Raw genomic sequence first — 25,015 nt, 5'->3', positions numbered from 1 at the left:
CAGTGTGCCCAGGTGGCCAAGAAAGCCAACAGCATCCTGGCTTGTATCAGAAATAGTGTGGCCAGCAGGACTAGGGAAGTAATTGTCCCCCTGTACTTGGCACTGGTGAGGCCACACTGTGAATTCTGTGTTCAGTTTTGGGCCCCTCACTACAAGGAGGACATTGAGGTGCTGGAGCGTGTCCAGAGAAGGGCAACGAAGCTGGTGAAGGGTCTAGAGCAGAAGTCTTATGAGGAGCGGCTGAGGGAACTGGGGTTGTTTAGCCTGGAGAAAAGGAGGCTGAGGGGAGACCTTATCGCTCTCTACAACTACCTGAAAGGAGGTTGTAGCGAGGTGGGTGTTGGTCTCTTCTCCCAGGTAACAAGCAATAGGATGAGAGGAAATGGCCTCAAGTTGCATCAGGAGAGGTTTAGATTGGATATTAGGAAAAATTTCTTTACTGAAAGGGTGGTCAAGCATGGGAACAGGCTGCCCAGAGAGGTGGTGGAGTCACCATCCCTGGAGGTGTTCAAAAAACGTGTAGATGTGGCACTTCAGGACATGGTTTAGTAGGCATAGAGGTGTTGAGTTGACGGTTGGACTAGATGATCCTAGAGGTCTTTTCCAACCTTAACGATCTATGATTCTATGAAATACCTGGCCGCTGACACTCCAGGACAGATTTTGACTTTCTAACAATAATAAATAAAAAAAGCAAGATGCTCTCATTTGTATGACTTTCTGACCCTGACAAACTTATTAAGATTCATCCAGCTTTTTATCAAACTATTATTCAGCTGTAAACTTAATGAGTCAGTTGAATTTGCAGGAGATAGAGAATTTCATAATGACCCCATTTTCTTTGTCAAGTAAAACTAGTAGTCAAAGGGATATATAACAAATAGTAGCACCTTACATTTACCTTCATGTTTCCACTACTGTCAAGCCTGATACTACAATGGACTGATTTGTATCTTTGTCATAGTGATTTTGTTGATGTAACTGAATGTGTTTTTTCCAGGCATTTCAGTAGGGAATACTACAGAGTTGCTATTAGTTCTGATGTACCAAGGGAGAAGCAACTTATTTCAACGTGATATGAAAATACATTCTTCTTAGCTGTAGTATAGTAATAATGAGACACACATATCCCCTCACCAAGGTCTCAGCCAACAGCTTATCCCCCTTCCCCACTATACCATGAAAAGAACAAATGTTGACATCTTCTTCAAAGAACTGATCATGAAATCTGCTCTTGAAATAACCTCTTGGTACATTTCCAGAACCACACAAAGACAAAGCTGTGTGCATTATATTCATTGTAGTCACAATTGGAAAAAATGTGAGGAAGGATGAAATTTTGAGCTGGAAATAACCAACAGCAGAATTCCTCCTGACTTCCTGGGAGCCAGAGCTTCACAATCACTCTCTAAATATGTAATCTATGGTCACAATAAAAGAGTAATGGAACTTTTAAAATTATTGCCACAAAAATAGAGACCGGCCATGTATCATCATGACTAGCTATCTTTCAGAAAATTTATGTAGCAAGATCAACATGAAGTCTTAACTGATGCCCTAATTTGGTAGTAGTACAAGAACTGAAACATCCTTCAAAGTTCACCCAGCAAAACCAATTCTGTTTCTGCCTTGGCTAAAGGGCCTCCTACCATTATACTGTAGAGCGGATCAGTTAAGACAAGCTTCTTTTTAAACTCAGAGAGGTGTAAATCCCTTTGTCTTTTGTGAGAAGACAAAATATTTTTAACTTGAAGAAACAGAATGAATGTCAATGACTTGCCATCTGATGGTGATCTATATCTATTGATACAGATTTATTAACAAATCTGGAAAAAAAAAAGAGATAAATTTGTACCACTTTGTTGACAATTGTATTTTTAGGATATGTGTGTTAATAAACATCTCATTTTTATACTAGTGTTCACTGTCAAACTGTTTTAAAATGCCATCTGAAAAAAGTAGAATAGTCTGAGTGTTTATTCAATAATACTTTCTTTGTGTATCATTTTATCCCTGCCGGACAATGGAAAGCATCTAAAAGATGCTGGTTTTGTAAGTCTGAAATGTGAGGAATTACAGGCAATATAAACAAATGTGAATCTCTGACGCATATTAAAATTGTTATAATTACACAGCTCGTAAGATGTGGATAAAATACTGATAGCACATCTATCACAGGAAATTATTGTTATTATTGTTATTATTACAGGATAATAATAATTATTATCACAGGAATGTCGTATCACTGAAAGGCAATACAACTTTAAAATACACGCTATACAATAAACAAGATCCATCAAAAAAAATTAATCATCTTTATTTTGTATTGCTAAATAGTGTGCTGTCACCAGCACCTGCAGTTGACTCTCACCACTTCCAGGACGTTACTATAGGTCTTTATAATGTAATGCTAGCAATGCTTCCCACAGAAATGTAAACACCATAGCCTACCATGTGGCATGTGGCAAATGGCATAAAGCAAGACTGACCTTTTGCTCCACGTATGAGGGAGCTTGATGAGGGCATTTTTAGCTACTACATCACCATGGCAAGTGAACTGCTTAGGTAATGTCTACAATGAGAAGTCTACACACCTCAGTGCTTTCCTTTAGCTAATGAAGCATACGCTTTCAAACGCAAATACAAAACTTGAGCCAAAGAGAGTGCAACTCAGATGGTTTCCCCATGATGTTCAACTGTTCAAATCTGACGCTAATTCAGATGCAGTATTATTAGTTTTATGTAGGCTTAAAAATTAATAAAGAAATCTCTGCTTAAGCTATACTAGCAGGTAAGCCATCGATTCTTGAAGCCTTAGAAGAACAATATTCCTGGACAGATCACAGAAAAGAAAACTTTTTTTTTGTCAGTTCTTGCAAGCACATTGAATTTGAATTGAAGGCCCAAATTATACCCCTGTAAAAAATGTTTTCCAGACTAGTGTTTCTTTGGCACATTTGTAATCCATTGCTGAAAAATGAATGTCACATATGTTATAAACTCTTTCTAGTCAGTATTCAGAATGGCCACGTAAAAATTTTTAAAGCAATCTCATCCACAGGTTAGTTACTCCTGCAATGGAGTTTACAGTACCTAAACTAGTTGAAGCAAACGAAGTATTTCAGGTAGCTCAGTGTAGGCTGCAATGCAGCTGGAGAAGCAGGAAGATGTAAATGGCTAGCTAGATCATGCTGTGCTCTATGCTTTAACACCTACCCATCTGGCATCAAGAAAGCTAACTAGCTGTAAGCTAGATTAGGTATGCCCAATTTTACATTTGCTAGCTCATTTTACATTTGCACTAAGTCCATTTGATAACTGCACTGACACTACACATGATCTGAAAGTAAGCATAAATTATATCTGTCCCCTTGATGAACAATTTTTATCAGTGGCTATTTCCTGCTAGGAAACAAGATGAAATCCCTCCATCCTCCCTCCATCCAAGGGGTGGGGAGAAATCTGCAAGCTCAAATATGTGGGCATAAAAAATACACAGTGGAAGAGAAGGTCCACAGTGCTATACGGGAGTTTCAGTGTGAACAGGAATTAGGCTCTTTAAGGTCATGCCTACACGGATTTCAGACAGTCAGGAATTAATATTGCTATTTACTGAGCTGGCAGGACATGAAGCAACTTTTGATCAGACGCCAATGTAAAGATGCACAAAAATCTCAAAACACTAATGCAATCTCAACCTCTGGAATGACTGCTGCTTTTTCTTTGTTCTGCCTTCTTATGATGGAGTGAAGGAATTCAATGCTTCAAGGAATTCAAGTGTCATTTGTCAATGAGATTCTTAGAGCAATGCAAAAATTCAAATAGTTCCATATCTTAACTATAGACAGCGTACAAAAAGTGTGTGGCAAATGATTTCTTCTTTGTTAATGACTTGTACACACAAGTGTCAGAGCTAATCTAGAATTCTGTAATGGAAGCAGATAGGGAGCCAACAGAAACATACAGAAATATAACACAAATGTGTAGGACTGTATGATATCACAATATGCAGTATTAACTTAGTAAACTATTAGTTACAAATCCCACTGTTCTGATCTTCTCTGTTCTAGACCATCAAGTAGAAGTGTTAAAGTAGAACGGGCCTGACTGATACCAATGAAAGATACCATTATATACAGTTACCCTGTCCTTTATGTAACTTTTAATACACACAATCAATTGTTTAAAACATGTCTTTACATAACAAGATTTATGGTTTATTTCTAATATAAAGTATACAATCATATATATATATAAAACATGTATATTATATGAGCTTTGGTGATGTTCCAGATTGCAGACTCACTAGCTTGAACATTTTAGTTCTTGCATTTCGGTTCTAGGGCTTCTTGTTCCTCCTATTACCTATCAGCCTTGCCAAAATTGTTACACTAGCAGCCATGCCTCAGAGGCAGACAAAGTTCTATCATGTAGGCCTTGACTATATTATTTTCTCTTATATATAATTCTTCAGCTTATATGTAGGAATAAAAAAAAAATAAAAAATTGTGATGTCGCCTTCTAGGAGCTAGACTGGGTTTTGCAAACTTCTCCCTGTCCTCCCTCCTCCCAAATTTCCACAAACTGTATTCTCCTATGGTTAGGCAGAAATAATGAAAAATAAAATTAAGCTTTAAAGCTTTGGATACAATGTGGAGAAGATGGAGGTTCTTGCATTCTCCAAACCTTGCATACTGGATAGGTCTTTTTCTGCCGGATAACTACATTTCTTGTCTGAGACTTGGAGTTTTGAATGTAATCCAGGCTCCCAATCTGATCTTGTATGTCTGTGGTCTAATTCGGCAGTTTTGCTTGCAGGGTAGAGAGAAAGATTAAAGGACTAAAACTGTCAAAGGTAAGAAAAAAATACCTACAGTTCTCTGTGACAATCACAACACCCAAGAGCTGAGATTAAACAACACATGATGTTGTAATGGGAAAGATACACCATAGCTGCCAGTGAAGCTGCCAGCTCCAACCATAAGCTTCCCCAACAAGTGCTTTTAGATATAGCTGTAAGTCAGAATACAAAACTCTTTAGTAGGAGAATGCTGATATACCGCTAGGGCTCTGCTCTGATGGGGAACACTTTGAGGTCTTTAGTGAAAAGGAATACTATTCTGTGTACAGGCCTAGAAGTAAAACCAAGAATGTTGAAGTTCATCTAGGAATCTGCTCATACCACATTTCCACAATTAAACATAGATTGTGAGACAGCACTAGACAATCAATTTCATTTTACACTGCCTCTACTTTCCAAAAAAACCCATGTGGAGATCTGTGTCATCTTTGGTGCAGCTGACCACGACAAGAACTCCACTGGCTTAGGAGCGATAAGTAAGTAGGCCACTCATTAACACTAAAGTATTTTTTTGTCTACCAGAAGAAATGGAAACAGATCAGTCAATCAAGAAATATCAAAAAAAAGACTGGATTTTCATCCATTTGTAGGGTGAGGTAATCATCTCGGAAAACCAGCATTATTTACTTCTCCAGTGAACCTTTGCATACAGAAGACAAAACCTTTGGTTTTGATTACAAAAATGAAGCACAGAAAAAGATTTAAGTAAAAACCTAAGCTCTCTGCAATACGTATTTCATACTGCCAAATACATATGCAACGGTTTGGTGCTTTCTTATTGCTATAAAAAAGCAATTTATGAAAAGTGACCGCTAATGCAAAAAAACCAGCCAAACAAAAAAAAAACCCCACCACTGAATAACAAGAAACACACTAAAAAATGTCCATAAGTCCCCCATTGAATCACATGCTCACCATAAGAGATATCATTCTCAATTTATTTACATTCCTAAGCATGAACATTTATTTTCCTTTATTTCATTCAGAACTCTTTTATAACTAAGGCCCCAAAGCTACAATCAATAGAGTGTAGGCACAGAAATTCCCCTCCGTGCTGCTGTTAGCAAGACCAGGAAGACCTACAACTTGATCCAAAGTCCAGTAATGTCAGTGGGGAGTTTTTCTACTTCCTTCAATGGGTTTAGAAAGGGCATCTGAGGTCAGCAAGCTGCCCTCCTTATTTTGTCAGAAATTCCACTGAGGCAGTGCAGTATCAGTCTCCATATAATTACATACATCTTCTTCCTGAAACTGAGGTCAGTCACATTAATCATACTTTCATGAGAAACCAACTTTTGGAACCAAACTAGCTTTGTAAAACAGAAATAAAATACATACTATACATCGGTTATGGCAATGTTTTGCACTACGCTAAATAAAGATGCATGGTTTAGTTTTTAAACTTTTCTATTACTAGAGCTGGAGTTGTTTATAAATGACTGAAGAAATACCTGTCAACACTCTTATGTTTCAGTACTGATTCTTCTGTTATACATCAAAAGTAATAAGAAATAATAAGCTCCTCAGGATCACCTGAGGCAATAAACACTTGGGCATATACTTTGGAAATAGAGATGGATTTGCATCTATATTCAATTAAATGTTTTTCTCCATTTTTTAAAATATCAAAAATACTGATAAATTATATCAACACATGATGCCAAATTTAAAACAGACATAACAGGGAAACACTTTAATCATTGCTGCAGTTATCTAGAACTTCAGTCATAGGCTACTAGAAAATATAATGAAAGAAGAATCATAAATAAAAACAATTATTTCCAGGGATTTTTTCCCTCTCATATTTGTGATCTGATAATAGTAGTAAAATAAACAAATAAATAAAAGAACATAATCCACAAATACTTGTATCAAGCATAGTTTCAGATCAGTCTTGAATCAATGATACAGTCCCAAATGATTAGAATATATTCGTCATTTGCTGGATTGAGATTTGCAGCTTCACAAATCACACTGTATCAGCAGTACTGAGAATGTCAGTCTCTCTGTCTTCCACTGTAGTGGTTGGCTCTTCCTTTAATAAAACGCTCAAGTGTTGCTGTGCACATGAGAGGAAAAGTTCCAAACTATACAGATTTCTCTGACGGACAACTTGATCAAGCTATTGAAAAAAAAAAAAAAAAATCAACTTTAAGAAAACCTGGAAATAAATGCCAGTTTGTCAGCAAAAATTAGTCCATATTCAACAACAAAAAATCAACAACCAAATGTGACAACAAAAGAACTTAAGTAACTTCTATGCATGCAATTTAGTAACAACTTTTTAATGAAGTATTTGAGTTTCTTCAAAATAAAATGTACATAAGGCTAAGAGTAACTTTCCAACAGCTGTCAAATTCTACACAATAAATTTGAAAAAGCTAAACAGCCTAGCTGCCACACTAGATAAATCCCCACAGCATCTTTTAAAATTGCAGCTGTTGCTTTTATAAAAGATACTGCTTCTGCTTTAAAATGAACACTACATACAACTGCATATTCAAAAATTCAAAGTCTACTGTTCATTTAAATGGCAGCATGTTTAAATAGTTCCCAGAGGAAAAGCGGTAATATTTTCTGCCTGCTTTGGTTATTCCAACATTTTATTGGAGTCCCCTACTGTCAAACAATGTGAACTATATACTTACTCGCAGTAAAGACAATGGCCCTTTCTTCCCCACCGAAAAGGATAAGAACACAATAACAAGAACTTGGTAGGTTACATCATATAAATGACATAAAAATAAGGTTTACCAAAAGGTATTTTAATTTTCTCAATATCATAACATTAATAAATAAAATGCACTGCAGAATTCCTTTAATTTGAATTTTAAAGTTCAAATGTTAAACAAATAATATCACAATTGAGAGATGTTTTCAACTTGACTATTCTTTAATCAGCCACAAATTCAACTAAATACTAATATATAACAATGACATAGGATGAGACTGAAAGGTAGTAGTATAAGGCTAATAGGACATAAAAGTTATGCCACTCAAGAGAAAGGAAGTAATGGAATTTGGAAGAAGTTCAGCTCCGCACTTCTGTCAAACTGTTGTGCACAAGTCCATAAGCAATGTCTCAAACTCTGTAACACCAGCAAAACGCTAATGTGAGGCCACGTGGCTCTAGCAGACTAGAGCAACGAGTCTAGCAGACTGGTGGCAATCATCTGCAAATGGCTGTATTCTTTCAAAAAATATATCGTCCTTCATGTATCTAGTACTCACAGCTTTAATCAAAAACTCTGATCCTATGGTATCTCTCTACACATATGTGCTCATCATTCAGCAGTCCAGTTAGTTGCTCTAACAATCACTTGAATTTTGTTTTGTAACAGACATTTTGTTTTATAAAAGGTATACTTTTAAAAAAATATTAATACAGAATGCAAGGCAAAGTTAGTGATACCTTCCCATTTCACTTTGAAAATGCACTCAGGGTACAGCTGCAGCGCTGTGACTGAATACACAAAGGGAAATATGTTTATGACCCTGTGCTTTGCTGCTCTTTAAGTTCCTCTAACATGCAAAACCAGGCTCTGGTAGTTTGAATATTTTGGCATTTTGTTTCAATAGAGATGGATGTGTCAAATCTAGTCACAAGCAGAATACACATATATTTTCTAGAAGCCACACAATCATAAAACTGTCCTTAAGTAATGTGTCTGCTTGTACTTCTACATCTGCAAATTTCCAGCTGTTGTGCAAATTTTTGCATCTCTTAGCAAAAGCAAACATTAGTGCTCCATACATAGCCTGATGTGAACCTAGCCCACTGATTTACAACAGATTTTAAAGCAGATCTAGTTCAAATAAATTTCAGAAAAGTCTGCTCTTGATATATTTAAGTAACAGCTGCTACTGACAAGAAAGTGAAAGACTTAGAAACAGCAAACTAAGCTCTAAAGAAGCTGTATCTAGAAAAGATAGTCTGGAACAAATGAACAACATAAGCACACTGTTGTGATGCTACATTTCTTCTGATTTGAAAGGTATCTTGCCTCCTTCATTTTCTCTGGTCCAAAATATAAAGAACATTTTGCACAGGGAAGCTGGCAGATGTTTTTGTGCTTGTGACCCGTATTTCTCTGGGGAATGGGCAGATATAGTGCAATTCACATAAAATCATCTGTTACGTCTTAAGAAAGAATATGAGAAACCTCTTTCTCTAAACATATTATGTCATCAAATTGTGTTGCTTCTGGTAGATATATCAGTTGGAGGAGCTCAGCATAAAACTGATTTTCAATGGTTTCCTTTTATTGCATATTATATCATCTATACTCCTAGATAGTTCTTTATTGAGCTTTGACCCAAAGCTTTGGCTAAACTCTCCATTTTCTTTTCTTGCAGCCTTCCCTTGCAGATTCTGCTTTAAAGAGATCAAAGTAACTCATCAGGTGTGTATTCTGATATGCTGCTGTTAATTGTCTTTACCAAGGCAGCAATCTCAAATTGTATACGGTTAAATTTATTTCACGAAGTACTAATGTAAATGTTTAATGTGTGTAGTGATTGGCTGCAATACGAACAAAACAGAATTTTTTCAGGCTTGAGAAAGATTTTAAAAGTCTCAAATTAATTAAGTACACATTTGAGGAGTCTTTGTTGAACTCAAGTGGTTAGTTGGTAGTTTCTTTTTGTGCATAAGAAAAGTTTATCGCTTGTTAAAAGTTTATGTAAATTCAGTAACATAAAAATTCAGAATTCAGTTGCCCCTTGTCTGCTCAGCTGATGTATAAGCTTTGCCTTGAGCAGTACATTTAAAAATTCTTCTATGTAAATGACAAAACACAGTAAATGACAAAATGACAAAAACCAAAACAGTAAATGACAAAACACTCTGAAAAGACTTGGGATCTTCACATAACTCAAAACGAGAAGCAGCAAAATGATGCTGGCTTTGAAAATGGTACACTTGAATGTATTTAGAAGGGGAACAGTCCCATTAATGGAGAAATTGACTGGGAAATAGAACCAAATCCAATGAAGCTTTGTATACTGTTTAATGAAGTGTTAGCAATGGACACATTTTTTTGAACAGCGCCTCAACACTGCTGTGCTTCTGCTTGCATAATATACCATGAGATGTAAGAATATGTAAGTAAGTAAGGCATTTTAAATCTTGTTTTTCTAAGCAGTCTTCCTTCTATATTTTTAGGTCCTGTTCACTTCATGGAATGATCTCATTATTTAAACAAACATAAATGGACATCTGGCACATTCAAACTGGATGTGACTCATATGCAAATGTAATCAGTATGAATAACATATTAGGGATGGAACATTCGCACAACCAAACGAACCCAACTGTTCTAATTCTATAGATACTGAAAAATGCACTGTGTTAGTCCAGATCTACCTCATGAGAAGGCAATTTTCTACATCACACCATTGCTGTTGTTATTACTAATCAATGTTTCTCTTCCACCATGTGTAATCTATCCAGTTCAAAGTGCCCAATTCTGTACATTGTGTCCTACTGGCACACCTTTAATTAGCTCAAAGTTTTAATGTTCCTGAACTTCATTATTTTAAGTTACTCAGCAGTATCCTTCTAACTCTGTACAGATTTTTTTTTTTTTTTTTTTTTTTTTTTTTTTTAAGAACCAGAAGTTGCCTCTCTATGTACTCGTATAGAACCTACTGAGGAACTGGCTATGCAAGGTTTGGAAAAGCAGTTCCTGAACTACATAGGGTCTACACCACTGCTGAAATTCCCACAATCATTGAGACACATTCATTTTCCAAAAATGAGCTGATTCTTGCAGGACATTCTAACACATTCACTGCTGTTTTTTCCCGTCTGTTTAAACCTTCAGTCTACTTTTGAGGTCTAAGTGTGATTCCACCATCCTTCTGGCCAAAGATGACTGGATGAGACTCCCTGTGGGGTCCCACCTCAGTAATATCCCTAGACCACCCAGAATGACGTGCCTTTGAGCCACGCAAGGCATGCCCTGAAGGGAGGCATAGGCCTCGGCAGAACTCCTATCACTGGATGCAAGAATTTGACTTGGGAAGTAAAAAGAAAGGCTCACGCATAACTGTGCGGAATACTGCCACCAGGTGACTGCTTTCATCCCAGGCTGCTCTATTTTACTTTAAGTCAATCCATCTTCCCCTCTATCACTTCATAAACCCACAGCTCAAACCAAAGTTAATAATTATTCTTAGCTCTACATTTTCTTAGCTTTTATCATACAGCTCAAATTTTCTGTAAAATGGAATGAAGGTCTACATGACTGATGCCTAAAGTAGAAAACAGTTTCTTACACAAATAACGGAGCATGCACATCCTTCCTATCTTCCCCTTGTAGTATCTACCTGCAAATAAATGCATTTTCATGGCATATGTGCTTAGCTTCCTCTATCAAATATTCTCCAACCTGTTAACCATTTCAAATTGCTAGAAGAGAAACCCAGTCAGAACTCTATAAATAACTACTATATGTCAGAATTATATTATCCATTACTAGTAACTAATAAAATATCTTATGGAAAATATAATTTTAGGTTTAGCACTGAAGACTTAAGGATGAAATTCTGATCTCACCATAGTAAAGATATGTTTCGTTGTTAATCTCACTGTGGCCTGAAGTTCACCCAGAAAAGTGAAGAAAGCAAAATGAATGTTACATATGGCTCTTCAATTTTCCCTTTCATATAAACATTAAGATGTTTAAAAGTGTATTTTTCAAAACTATTTCTCACTCAATACCATTTTCCAATACCAAATATACTTGTAGCTGTAGAAAATGGTAGCTACATTTATACAAATATGTACTGAACAATTTACCTGTACTTCAAATGATAATCTCATGATTAATGTATTCAAATGCAGCTCAGCTCACTATTCTGGCTCTGTAATACTAACCCGAGTAAAAGTTACAATCTTCTTTTTAGCATGAGATTCAACAAATACAATGACCAGAGATTAAAAAAGAGCAAAGATGTTCAGTAAAAAGTTTTTAATTTTACTTTTATTACTGGTATTTTTCATAGTTGATCACACATATGTACACTGTAAAATAAATAAAAAATAATCATGCCATTATAATTTAATGAAGCAGAGCAGTTACCCTTAAAGACTGTAAAATCAGAAATCAGCTTTTGAGTCCTGCTGATTTCTTATGAAACTCATGCAAAGAAGTACATCAAGAAAACATTCTAGCACAGTGATATATATGTTTATATTTGTCCATAAAGGGGAGGTTCGGTGGGGGAAGACTTCAAATCCTGAAAAGTATCCTTGCCACTCAATGAAAATCATGTTCATGCAAAGACAGGAAATTTCAAATGCAAAATGAATGTTTTGGGGAATTGAAAACACAGAGATTGATGTGTAAGAGGATGTGTTCTGAAGATGGAGTTTGGCAGGTCTAGATTAGTGAGGCTGATATAAAGGCTTTCCATTCATTTAGTGTTTACAAGTAGCTGCTTGTTAGCTGTTGAATGGGATTCATTGCCAAGGTAATTCTTTGAAGTTGAATATTGATTAGCCACAAGTAATTATTTATAGACATCATCATTGCATCTTTACATTTTTTGCAAAGGTAGTAGTATGAGCAATCCTACATATTTCCCATCCCCTTTCTAAGTAATGTTCAGTAGAAAGGGGACATTTTAACATTGTAGGTAAAAGCACTTGAGATTTTGTTGTAATATTTGTCAAAGTTTAACTTCTTTTATTTAGTTTTCATTTTTCTACGTATTTTCATTATTGATAAATATACCAAAGCTTTGTCTATTCACTGTTTGCAAACTAACTATAACTGATTTCTATTTCTTATTTTTCTATATGGTTTTGTATTATAAGAATTTACTAACTAAAGAACTTTTTTAAAAAAATCAGTAAATGTAAATTAAAGAATGATGATAAACATACTTCAGATTATGATTTTTTGATAATTTCATTAAATGTCCTCATCTTTGCAGAAAACTAATATAAGACTAAACTAACATAAAGTGAACTTACATTCTTCCATGAAAAGACTCTGGAATAATTTTTCATTTTATTCTATAGTTCTAACTTAGCATTGTTTGATCAACACTTAGATGGATGTGTCCATGGAGAACAGAATACTAGTCAAAAGCATTGATGATGAAAGACTGCTTTTCTAAATATTTATGTACCTAATAGTTAAGGACTAGAGGAAAAAATTCAAGTCCCTTTGAAATCAGTGGAATCAAGAATATACTTTAGTTAAATATAAGGAAGAACTTATTATGACTCTTGATTTGTTCATGCATATAAATAATTTCCTAAAAAATTCTGTCAGTGGCACTCTTTCCTCTGTGCAGGGACTCATTCCACATAGCCAATATGATGTTAAAAATATACTGAGTTGCTCATGAAGCAGTTAATGCAGACGTAATGCAACTGCTTGCTTAGTGTCAACCATTGATGTTGCAACTGAATTCACATTTAGGTATTTGTTTGGCCTAATTGTATGTACATCTGTACATAATATGTAATATTTTCTTTAAATCATTTTAGCATCAGTCTGCATTATAAAATACAGTTATGGTCTTTCTGAACAATGGTCTGAACTTCAGTGCTAAGTGGATACATGACTGCATTTTAAATCTGTAGCCACTTTCTAAACATTTTTAGAGAAAAATTATTTCTGAAAAATTATGGGGTTTCTTGTATGATTAAAGCCTTAGCTTTTGCAGACTCCTCCTGCCCCCATACATGGTGTGCAATAATCCATTGAAATGGACTATAGCAACTTAGCGTTAGGATTCTTTGCATATACTCTACTGGATATTGGCTAACAAACCCAGTGTTCAGCAGAACATTACAGTGTAATTACAGACTCATAAATGTCTTCTCATATTTTGATTGGTAGATGTCCCTCTTTGAGGAAAAGTCAAAGATGAGGGGTTTGTTTGGTACAATTTTTATGATGTATAAGTTTTGTTGTTTTTTTTTTTTTTCCCTCAAAACTAACCCACACTACTGAATGAGCCTGACATGATTCTGAAAAATTCTGTAGCTGCAGAAGTTCAGCTACGTGATTATATTTTCTAGTAAAACTATGGGCTCAGAAAGCTTTCCTAGTGGACTAACATGAACTTCTCCCCACAGATTCAACAGAAGGCTTAAAAAAATTCCCTAGCACATTAAATAGACCATATAAAAAAATTATTACCTTGAGGAACCTGCAAATCTGAGAGTTGGATGAGGAAACAATGAATTACTTCCTCTCATTTCTATAATGGATGAGAAGGAAAACAGATCCATATGGTACATATGTGTAGCAGAGCTTATTTTAGAGTTAATCCCAGAACAGGACATTTTTGTCCGTCCACCTGTGAATTTCTACTATTGATAACACTTACTAAGTATATAAAAACAAGGTTCTTCATGGCTGTAATTTATACAGTATCTGCTACACATTAGAAAGCCATCAGTGTTCAAGAATGAACCTCTAGGAAAGAGTGATGTTTAATAAATTATATTGCCATGTGAAAATCTTTCTTTCTCCTTAAATAAATAATGCTGCAACTTCTAAACCTTAAGGATTTTATGCTCTGAACTTGATCAGTAAAACCATTAAAATAATACCATATGTTGGACACATCTTTAAAACAGATTTGCCTAGTCTGCTAAAGGTGGTGGGAAAACAACCTGTCAACCCTCTCAGAATCTCCAGTGTCTCCCAGCTGGACACAGGAATGTAAGAAAATACTAACTTTCCTTCATATAAATAAGAGAAGGAAATTTGCTTTCAATCAAGGAAACTAGATTGAGTGCATAAAGGAACTAAAAAAAGGTTGCAGCACCTGCTCAGACTACTGTAGAAGGTGAAAAATGGGCATTATCTAAACGCACAAAAATAATAATGGAAATATTTTTGTGTAGAAACACATGAGCAACCTCTGGGGTGACCTACCTACTTAACAGATTAGGAACACAGGATTCCTCGACCAAGTTATTTATAGACTACTGCCATACAGTAATTATGTAGAGTTACCATAATTGCTACTATAATTGCTGATTGGTCTAGCAATCAGATTCTACATACTTAAGACAAACATACAGAAATATATGCAAACAGTACTTAAGCATCTGAACATCTTATACAATGAAATGCACTTGCATAATCTTATAAATTGAGGCCCTGAAGCTGCAAACTTTTGGATGCAGGCAAAACTTTGACCACAGTAGGGCCTCTCCCACTATTAAAGTCACCCATGTATATTATGTGGACAGAAATCTCATTGATTTTTAAAGGTTTCAAAAACAAAAGCTTTTGCAAAAACTTGTTGAACATGTAGAAAACAAGTGTCTTCCTTATGGCTTAATATCAGATGCATGGAAAACGCTCATTAAATATAAGAAGGAAGTCAGATTTTTTAAATACTGATCTTTCCCTTCCTCCTCACTGTTGAAGAGTGACATTCCACTGTGCATCTATCAATATGCACAGCCTTTGACTGTTCTTTCCAAGATCATAGTATTTTATAATGCTGACATGGAAGCTACAGGGAATTGTGAAGTTAAAATTCACTTCTATTTATAGGCATTGAAAAAAAGCGCACTCTGCCATTTCTGCTTCCCTCTTATAAGAAAACCTCTACTAAAACACACACTAGTGTCTTTAGTGTCAATAGATCCTGCTTCTCTTTCTAAATAAAAAAAATAAATACCTATATCACCACCTTGTGTCCTTCTCTTGTTCAATGATTGAAGAGTATTAAATAGACTATGTAAAAACTAGGAAAGCAAAGATCAGTTCCACTACTAAAATAAATAACAAACCAATTAAATTTGGTACCTGTACATTAAATGAAAAATGCATATATTTGAATTAATAAAAAAGTAGAACAGGGAATTATTTTGCAGACTGCTTCTAATGTTTTATAGACTACAGGCTGAGTAACACTGGGTTAGACTCGGCTGGTTTCAAATAAACCCAACTTCCCATGTGTTATGCCACACAGGACCAATTCATATTTTCCTCTGGGCACGATATTTTCTACTGGTTGTGAGAATGAAAAAAAAAAAAAAAGGCTAGAAATTATTTGAGATGGACATAAATCACAGAGATTCCAATCATCCCCTATTTATTCAAAACACTTTTATGTTATCCCTGTTGACATTCAGCATCTTAAATCTCATTATACTTCTGTGAATGCTATTATGATTGTTTTACAAATGGAGCCATGCAAGTGAATCTATGCTGTATGTCCTCCTGAGCAAGATCTGATTCTACCCAGCATGGAACTCAGCAACGTCTGCAAAATCTCTGAATGATAAATGGTTAGCATTTGGTTCTGGCAACTGTTTGTATAGCTTCTGATACACACTAGATTACAGTCCCCACAAGGCAGGCACAAAGCAGAAGACTAATTACAATGTAACTAAGGGCCAAATTCATCAGATTGCCTCCTCTGATACTGAAGAAGGAACTAGAGTTATATAACAGCACCTAAATAAAGGATTTGTAAGCGACTCAGACTGCTTTCTGTCCAGCCTTGTCAGATCCTGAGTCCTCATAGAGGGTAGAAGTCCTTAATAGTTTTTTTTATCTTTAACTGTTTTAAGTACCCAAGTCAGTCTTAGGCACCATCACATGCTGTTTTAATATGGCTACATATGATGTGGCAGAGATGACACAGGACTTCTGTGGAGCTTCATAACTGCAAATTACCATCTCTCCAGGAAAGTGCCTGAAGACTATCAGACTATGCTTCCTGAAAAGCCCTGAGTGCAAGGTTGGGTGCTAGATCTGGTACCAAAGATCTGCTTCATTTGTCAGTATGCATACACGTTCCAAATTAAACCAGGGTAAGCATGTTTGGTTAACAACAGCAATTTCCCTACATATATAAATTGCTATTGTTGTCAAACCAAATAAAAAAATGTTATCTGATGGGCTCATGGTGAGTCATGCTCATAGAATTGCCTTGCAGTATTAAGATGATATCTACAGAACTGGATTAATTAAGCCTAACTGAAAAGCAAACAGCAAATAAAGGCATTAATAAGAACAGTATTTTTTATTACTGTAAGAATGCATTTTTCACTATCAGGGAATAAGCATGTAAAATAGAAATAATCATTGCATCACAAGTGTTTGCAGTGGATACAAACTGAAAAAACTACCCTAATTATTAGTGCATGACTGGGCAACCATAGGGTAAATCTTTCCACAGTTGTATAACTGCTATTCCATTGCCATGAGTGCTTTCTAAATAGCTATATCTAATGTGATTCTTCATTAACAGGAGATTCACTAGGATTCATAATTTCCATGCCTCTAAGAAAAAATATAACAGGTGGTTAATAACGCACATCACAGAGAACCACTGTTTTAGACTGGGAGATGAAAAACCATGTTATATACAAAGCTGAAACTACAGATAACATAAGGGGTCAGACTATAGTTATTCTACTTAGATATCAAGGAGACTGGAGTTACATCATGATTATCTGAAGGTTCCTGTGAAATTGTGATACTCTATGCCACTAGCTATCTCTAAAACAAAGTGTTCTCTAACAACACACTGGAGTTTAGTACATACTGAAGTAGCATGAGAAAAATTCTACCTCTTAGTTTTGAGGAACACTTGATTTAACAGTCAGGTTTTGAGTTTTCATTTTAATGAAATTTTAATTATAAGATGTGACAGGATGAAACAGTATATACTTGAAGGCATAGGCAAAGGTAATATCACACGAAATATAGATATCTTTCTAAAATTACCACTGTAGATTAAAGTTGATGGATTCACATGAAGAAATTCAACAAGGAAAATCAGCCCACAGTGAATCTGTGATAAATTTAGCGTTGTCAGTGATAAGTATATATATGCATTAAAATAAGTAATTAAGCATTATGGTTCAGGGAACAGAAAATTAATTTTCTACTATTCAGACAGGCATTTTTGAGACCATGCTTACTACTGGACTTCTTCAGTATTGAGAGTATTGCAGCTTTTGTTAATGCTTTTTACTGACAGACATGTTTTACTGGAAACCTCAGTTTGGAATTTGAAGCCAAACTATTGCAGTAAAATTCAGGACAGCTGCTGGAGAAGCACTTCATAAAGCTGCAGCTGCAACAATGTCATCAAAGACAAGACCTCCTTGTTTCAAAACACACAAAGATTGAGTACCCATGGCTCTCAGCAGGTCATCACTTACAACACCACAAGCAGAAGATTCTAAAGGAGGAGGAAAAAATCACCAGCAAAACATAATAATCTGCAGGCTTTATGCTCTACACAATTCCAAATTACTTCTGCAACTGCCAGCCAGTGGAGACTTCTCAACAGCACCAGCACAGTATTTTCCTCAAAGCAGCTTCTCCTTTGGTTACTAGACTAGCTATTCTGCTTCTTTTCCAGATGCAGAATTTGTATTAAGGCTTTGGAGCGATATAACAACATCAAGGACATACAACTGCAAATAGAGTGGTAGATTTTACCTTGGCAATACCTTATTTTACATTATTAAAAAAAAGACAGGAAACCCTGCTAAGCAGGGCAGGGAGGGGGAGGGGAAGGGAGGGAAAAATACCCTTGACCAAATAAGTCAGTAGCCTGCAGCCAAAGCAGAAAAATAACATATATACGTATTAACTATATATATATTTAAGTCACTGAAGCATCTTGCTAAATTTCTAACACATAGGTAAAGACTGCTTAGTCTTTTTATTATTCACACTGACATGAATACAAAAAGTAAACAGGAAACCACATCATGTTGCTTCATCTATCTAATCTTACTATTGCTGTAGATAAGAAAATTTACTTCTTTACATGTTTCTCTAACTTCATAGAGAACTTGATTAAGTCTCAAATTTTGATCCCACTGGCTTTGCTGCAGGAATCCAATTGCAGGAAATAATCATAGGCAAGATTCATCAAAACACATATGGTAAGGCCAACTTTCCCATTTACTTTTTTAAATCAAAGTTCAGCAGAAGGGTAAAAACGGTAAAAGAAAAAGACATATCTGAAAAACAGAGGAAAGAAGCTGCAAGATTTGGGATACAAATAGCTTGAAAATTTCTGCATATAACCAGTTCTGAAATGTTTCCAACAATTCCCTAGCTAAAAACCCAACCAAAATAGTAAGCAGATAAAACTACTGAGGTTAAAGTATCTCCACATAAAAGGACTTGGGTGTAAATGAGAAGCAGTACAAAAAAACCCAAACAAACACTAAACTCTGAATACTCCTCATCTGTAGCAAAACACATTTAGGAACAGAATAAACCATCCTTATGCACAAAGTTATCTACTCATTTTATTTGTGCAGTGAACAAAAGTAAAAATTAATTCCCTCTCAAAACTGTACAGCCAAGAGAATCTGTTAGGTAATGGGACTTTGTGGTGGCCCTACCATTACTCTAGGCTTAGCCTATCCTGGTACGTGGACAGAGAAATTCTACAGACCACTTTTTTTAAAAAAAAAAATTAATTAATTAAGATATGTGTGAGTTCTGGATCTTCACAACACAAATCCGGAGACCACAAGAGTGTCCTTGCATGTCATGGAAACAATGGAAAAAAGGGCCTTCTGTATTCTGTCCTTGTCAGATTGGGGCTCAATTCTTATGTAATTAAAATGGTATCACAGAAATCTAGGGATGGAAGAGACTTGACCCATCTTCTGATGTTTGCACTGAGAACTCACAATAATGTCAGAGTGGAACAATTGCCTCTCCTCTCTTGCAATGTGACAGCCTTGCAGGTACATATCAAAATGCCTTTGCTGAGCATGTCCATCATTAAACTTCTAAGACTCTTTAGGATCCCCTTGGTGCCAAGAGAATAGTACAACAGGGACTTATAAAAAACCAAGAAGTTGGCCTATGAGTAAGAGAATAAAATTGCAGATTGTTTGCTTAGCTTTAATTAATTCAGGTTGATCATATTGAACTGATTAAACTTTGCATCAAGTACAAAGTAATGTGGATTACACTAACTTAAAAAAGAAAATTTATAACTGCTGCTGTATTACCAAAATACCTAATTATATATATTCAAAAACTCTGAATTAAGAAATGTCAGTGAAATACAAACCATTGGAATACAAATTTGGTTACAAGCATATAGATGAGTTTGAAAGAAAAAGACAGCAAACAATTTTTATTTTAATAGGAATGACAAAATCTTCACCTAGTCCTCCTCCTAAAACATTCACTTATTCAGTCTAATAGAATATCAGATGTCTAACCTCCAAAATTCAGATGACCTGTCTAACTTTCTCACTAGGATGGTAAAATAAGGGTATTCATGTTCATTCGTACACTAGGATCCTTTTTTTTTTTTTTTTTTAATTTGCTTCTCTTAGTCAATCTAAAGCTCTCATGAAAAGGCCTATGGACAAGAGTCAGAAGTTGCATTAAAAATGCGTAATTCCACACCTAATTAAGAACTTTTAATTTTTTCTCTACTTAATCTCAAAACAGATTTGGAGAAAGTTGTACAGAATGCAAAACAACCAATCTCAAAACAAATGATATGGTTATAATCCTCAGATTTTCAGAAGTACAGAATAAAATACTGTTCAGTTATAACACTGAAGGATGAATCAGACGTAATACAGGAGACTCTCAGTTACAGAGGACAGGAGGTGTGTAAGGATGCATCACTTCCTCCTGTGACACACAGCCTTCCTAATGGACAACAGAAAGAAATATGGAAGTCTCTTCTGTTTCCTCATCAAATACTTGCAGAATAGAGGGACCCTGGATGACAGATGTTGCATTTCCCTGGCCCTCAAGTGTTGCTTAATCACCTAGTGATGTGAAAAACACCACCACGATCCACTGATGGATACATCTGGGTGACATCAGTACAGTGTACACTGCAAATCTTTATTAATGTGAGCAGTCTATATCCACAGAGCAAGTTGAACGATTATATGATTGCAGACCAAATCCAAAGTTGATATACCTCTTACAGTAATTATAATGATGCACATTGGATTACAATGATGCATAATACATCTAAATCACAAGAGTAGTTTTGAAATAGTGTAGTAACCAGTCATCTCACTGTTGAACATTATAATTAATCCTGTTATTTTTTCCCCTTTTGGCTTTGATAGCACAATATTTTCTCAGCAATAAAACCACTTGATTTCAGTTTCAACTGGAATCTCACCTGACTAAAGAGTACAGGCATAATCTTGGTCTTTGTAGATTCACGCAGTGAGGCACAAAAGGATATATGAAACAGTTTTAACTTAAGTAAAGAATTTTAAGCTCTGGCAACTTTAAAGTAATTGCAAAAAAAATACAATAGGTTATGCATATAGTTTCAACTAAATTGCTTTCATCAGCATAAATGATTACTCAAAGAGTTTGAAAATTATAATTTTGGTTAATTAACAATTTCCTTTGGATTTTAATGAACCTAAGTAAGTGGCAGAGAATTGTATTTTTCCCCCTTTCCATTTTTAAAGACAATGTACTATAATTTTGAGGAAATTAAAAATTCTCTTCAATGCATAATGTTTCAGTATTGAGAAGTGGCAGAAAAATGCCACATGACCCTCTAAAGAAAAATGTCTAATAGGGTCTATAGATTGAAATACTATATTCTACACCAGAAACTACCATTTCATTTAAATATTTAGAAACAATAATTTCAAAGCTTAGAGAGATTTAAAAGTTCAGGAAAAAAATGTCAAGCTCACTTCTGTATCACATACAGTACACTGCTTCAGTATGCCTTATTCACAGAGGAGAAAAAGGAGAGCCAGGTGCACCAACTCATCTTACACTACAACTTTACATAAATCCCTTATTTAATCCTTTAGATTTATACTGCTCTTTGAGTTGGGTAATAAAGGAGCACTGTGAAAATGCTCCTAAAGCCTCAGTGTAAATGTTTCTTTAATCCTATTAAAGCCACAAAACAGGCCCAGCTAAAGGAGCAGGAAACTGAGCTAAGGAACTCTCAGTGACCCCATCACTACTGTCTCTCTTGGCACTGACCTGTTGGTCACAAGTTCATCCTAGGCATGGCATAGATGTTCTGACATCAGGCTGATTCAGGAAATCAATATGTGGACGCCTGTAACACATATGTACATACCAGATGGTGGGGTGTTTTGTAGTAACATGAAGTTTTGCATTGGTAACTTAAAGCTGAATTATTAAAATAGTTGATACAGAAATAGAAGATAGGATTAAATGTTTTTAAATGAGACTTCGTTGCATTACACAGAACTTTGTGTTCCCCAAACATGACACTGAATTCAGCCAAAAATGATACAGATTTATTGCTTTTCTTTTAAAGTCAGAAGAAGGGGAAAAAGTTAAAAGAAAAATACTCAAGGTGACACCACACTTTAAAAACTGGGAAACTGGTCTGTTAAAATGTGTTGGTGGTAACATTTAGGGTTTGGACTCTCATTAATGTGGCCCTAGGGAAAATATAAACACTCTTTCTGAAATTAAATCTTGAGTTTGCCCACCGCAGTCTTGTTTTCAGCTTTGGCTGCTGGCACTTCAGCCTGCAATTGAGGCCTTGCATCAAATGCCAAGCCAAACATTCAGGAACAAGAATGGTAATGACACCCTATTTTGTTCTAAGTCATATTAAAATATAGCAAGTATTTTAAAAAAAAAAATCACTCATTTGGGATTAATAACTTAAAAGAAACTGATTTTCCTAACCTCTCCCACTTGCACTTGCCTTCAAATAATAAACCTTCAGAAGAAAGCTGTGCTTGACACTTGAAATCAACACTTGCAAAACAATAACACATATCAAAATTCTGATAACTGGCTAACACTGAAGGGCGTAAGTTTTACCTACAGGAGTTCAAAAGTAAATCCTCTGGTTTCTGATGCATGATTTTGCAAGTGACTTAACACAAATGGATCAATAAATTAAAGTCACCAATCTGTAACACAAGTTTTTCAAGAAGGGTCTTTCCTATTCACAGTGATAAGATATACTAATATCATAACTCTACTACTGAAACATTTCATACCAGCATCTGTTTAAGTCCCCTCTCTTATTTCCACCTTCTTTTCCTAAACACACTGCATTCAAGGTGACAGTGTGCTGCTCCAGCTATTAGTTTTTTTTCCTCTCTCTCTTCTGAGATTCTAGCAGTAGCCTTCTGTAATCTCACAATGTAGATGGATTGAGAGTACCAGACAAAATGTACGATATATCCTCTGTCCCAGATAAGGAATTGGGATCTCTTGCCCAAGAAGGGAATGGTCATCCCTACCTATGCTACCCTCAGCTTCTGTAATGCCACACAGCACATAGATACTATCCCCTATATGGGAAAAATTGCAGTTTGGATCTATGTGGGATGTATGGAGCATCTTATATAGCCACTGCTCTAATACACTTCTCCCAGATGGGAATCTGGGTTGCAAATTAATCTGACTCAAAGCAGTGATTAAAGATAGCTTGCCTTCCACTGGAGAAATGGAAAATTTGAAGAATGCGAACATACCAATTTACCAAGGAGACAGAGGAAAGGGTGTGCCAGGACTTCTAACAGGACACATTAGGAAATGTTCCACTGCTAATGCACAGTGGTCACTTGAAGAATATGAGATTATGATATACTCTAGACTTCTACCTAATATACCGAGTGAATTCCAAGCTTTTTTTTGGTCTTTATTTTGAAAAGTAATCATTAAAATCAGCTCTGCAATATGAATGACAAAGTGTGACCAAGTAGGTGCCAATTCATGGCCTAGCCTACATCACTGTGTAGAAACCCTCTACTTTTATTTGCAGACTTCCTAGATTTCGGTCTGAAAGCAATGGATAAGCAGATGCTGTGTGCGTGTCATGTCTTTCCTGAAGTAAATAATTGGAACGAAGGCAGAGTGCTGGATCCTTAATACTGTTCTAAGCTGTAGCCAAAAAGGGCTGGCAGCAAACACTTTTTAACCATGCAAGCACATGAGTACTCAACATGAACCACATCAGCACTCTTCTTGGAACCATAAAGTCAACTATATATTTTAAAAACCTGCAGATTATATGTGTATAGTCTAGTTACTGAAGTTATTTTAGTAGTTTATGGTAACAGTTATTTTCTGTTAATCCAAGACATTAGTAAGTATTTTAGAAGTCTTTCAAAGTGCATCATTTCACATTCACATGCAGTACATTTCTGACAGGCAAGTAAAGGGTTTCTTCTCTTACTTCCACTCATCATCATGCCAGTCAGTTGTATAAATATATACTTTATTAGAAATAGTGAATAATTTTGCAATTTTACTTAAGAGTAAAAAAAAAAAAAAAAAGACTGGATGAGCACAGTTGAGAAGTTTAGGCACTATAAATAAAGTAAAAGAAATAAATTATAATCTAAATATGATTATCACCCCAAGAAGCTGAGCTCTTACAGTGTAATTATCATGGATTTAAAGCTATATTAGGATTCAAGTTGCAAGAGGAGATTTTGCTGAGTTACAATGGTTACTGCCAATAGATGTATCACAAAAGCAGATATGTTATGCATGTATAGAGGCACAGAGAGGAAAGCAAAGGTGCAGTCAATGAGAGAAGGTCAAGGAATTCTCAGCTAAATAAAGCAGAAAGATGTTACCTATATAATAAATGTCTAGAAGGCAACCTATTTAATAATTTCAGGAAAGTCAAAATATAGATAAGCAATAGCTGAACTCTATGTCAACTCTTAGTTGGACAGAAAGCCAAAATGCTATAAAAATTGCTTTAATTGCAATGTGCCACAATTACAATAATAAGCTTGAAGACTGATGTATGGGTAAGGCAAAAATGGTTCCAGCCTTGTGACTTCCTCAGTGGCAGAAACACCAGTTACATATATAGATTTTCCTACAGAGATAACGTCACCTTCGAAAGTAGAAGATTAAAAATCATTAACAGCAATAGTGAGAAAAAAACCACAGACTTTTATCAGTCTGATAACAGGGCCAAATAAGCTATTGTTATTTTCTTTTAAAGTGATGTTTGGAGGTGTTTTCTGGTAAAAATATTGTTTTCAAATGACTTTGTACAATCACAGCCAGTTTCACAGACAGACATCTTATTTCTCTTCTACTGTGCTGATTTTCCCTATTAATTTGATCTAATTCTTAATATAAAAAGGGTTATAAACTACAAGGTCCTTATGAAGACTGTATGACCTATATGCTAAGGCATTTTTGCCAATAT

The 25,015-nt window shown here is 35.5% G+C and overlaps 1 protein-coding gene across 40 annotated transcripts in view; it reads right to left on the bottom strand.

The window, feature by feature from the left end:
* Positions 1–3,673: 3,673 nt before the first annotated feature.
* Positions 3,674–25,015, bottom strand: part of CCDC91 (coiled-coil domain containing 91) — a 259,524-nt gene continuing 238,182 nt past the window's right edge. For 22 of the 40 annotated variants that reach the window (XM_072877093.1, XM_072877149.1, XM_072877128.1 and 19 more), the window contains one exon: positions 3,685–6,983. In XM_072877093.1, the coding sequence (XP_072733194.1) occupies positions 6,831–6,983 (153 nt within the window). In that variant the 3' untranslated portion in view covers positions 3,685–6,830. Of the gene's footprint in view, positions 6,984–25,015 lie in introns of all 40 variants that reach the window. The other 18 variants (XM_072877313.1, XM_072877329.1, XM_072877278.1 and 15 more) reach the window with 5 other exon arrangements.

The sequence above is a fragment of the Ciconia boyciana genome, chromosome 1, assembly GCF_034638445.1.
Source record: "Ciconia boyciana chromosome 1, ASM3463844v1, whole genome shotgun sequence".
Classification (NCBI taxonomy): domain Eukaryota; kingdom Metazoa; phylum Chordata; class Aves; order Ciconiiformes; family Ciconiidae; genus Ciconia; species Ciconia boyciana.
Note: the sequence above shows the minus strand (reverse complement) of the source record. Positions and strands in the feature narration are given on the sequence as shown.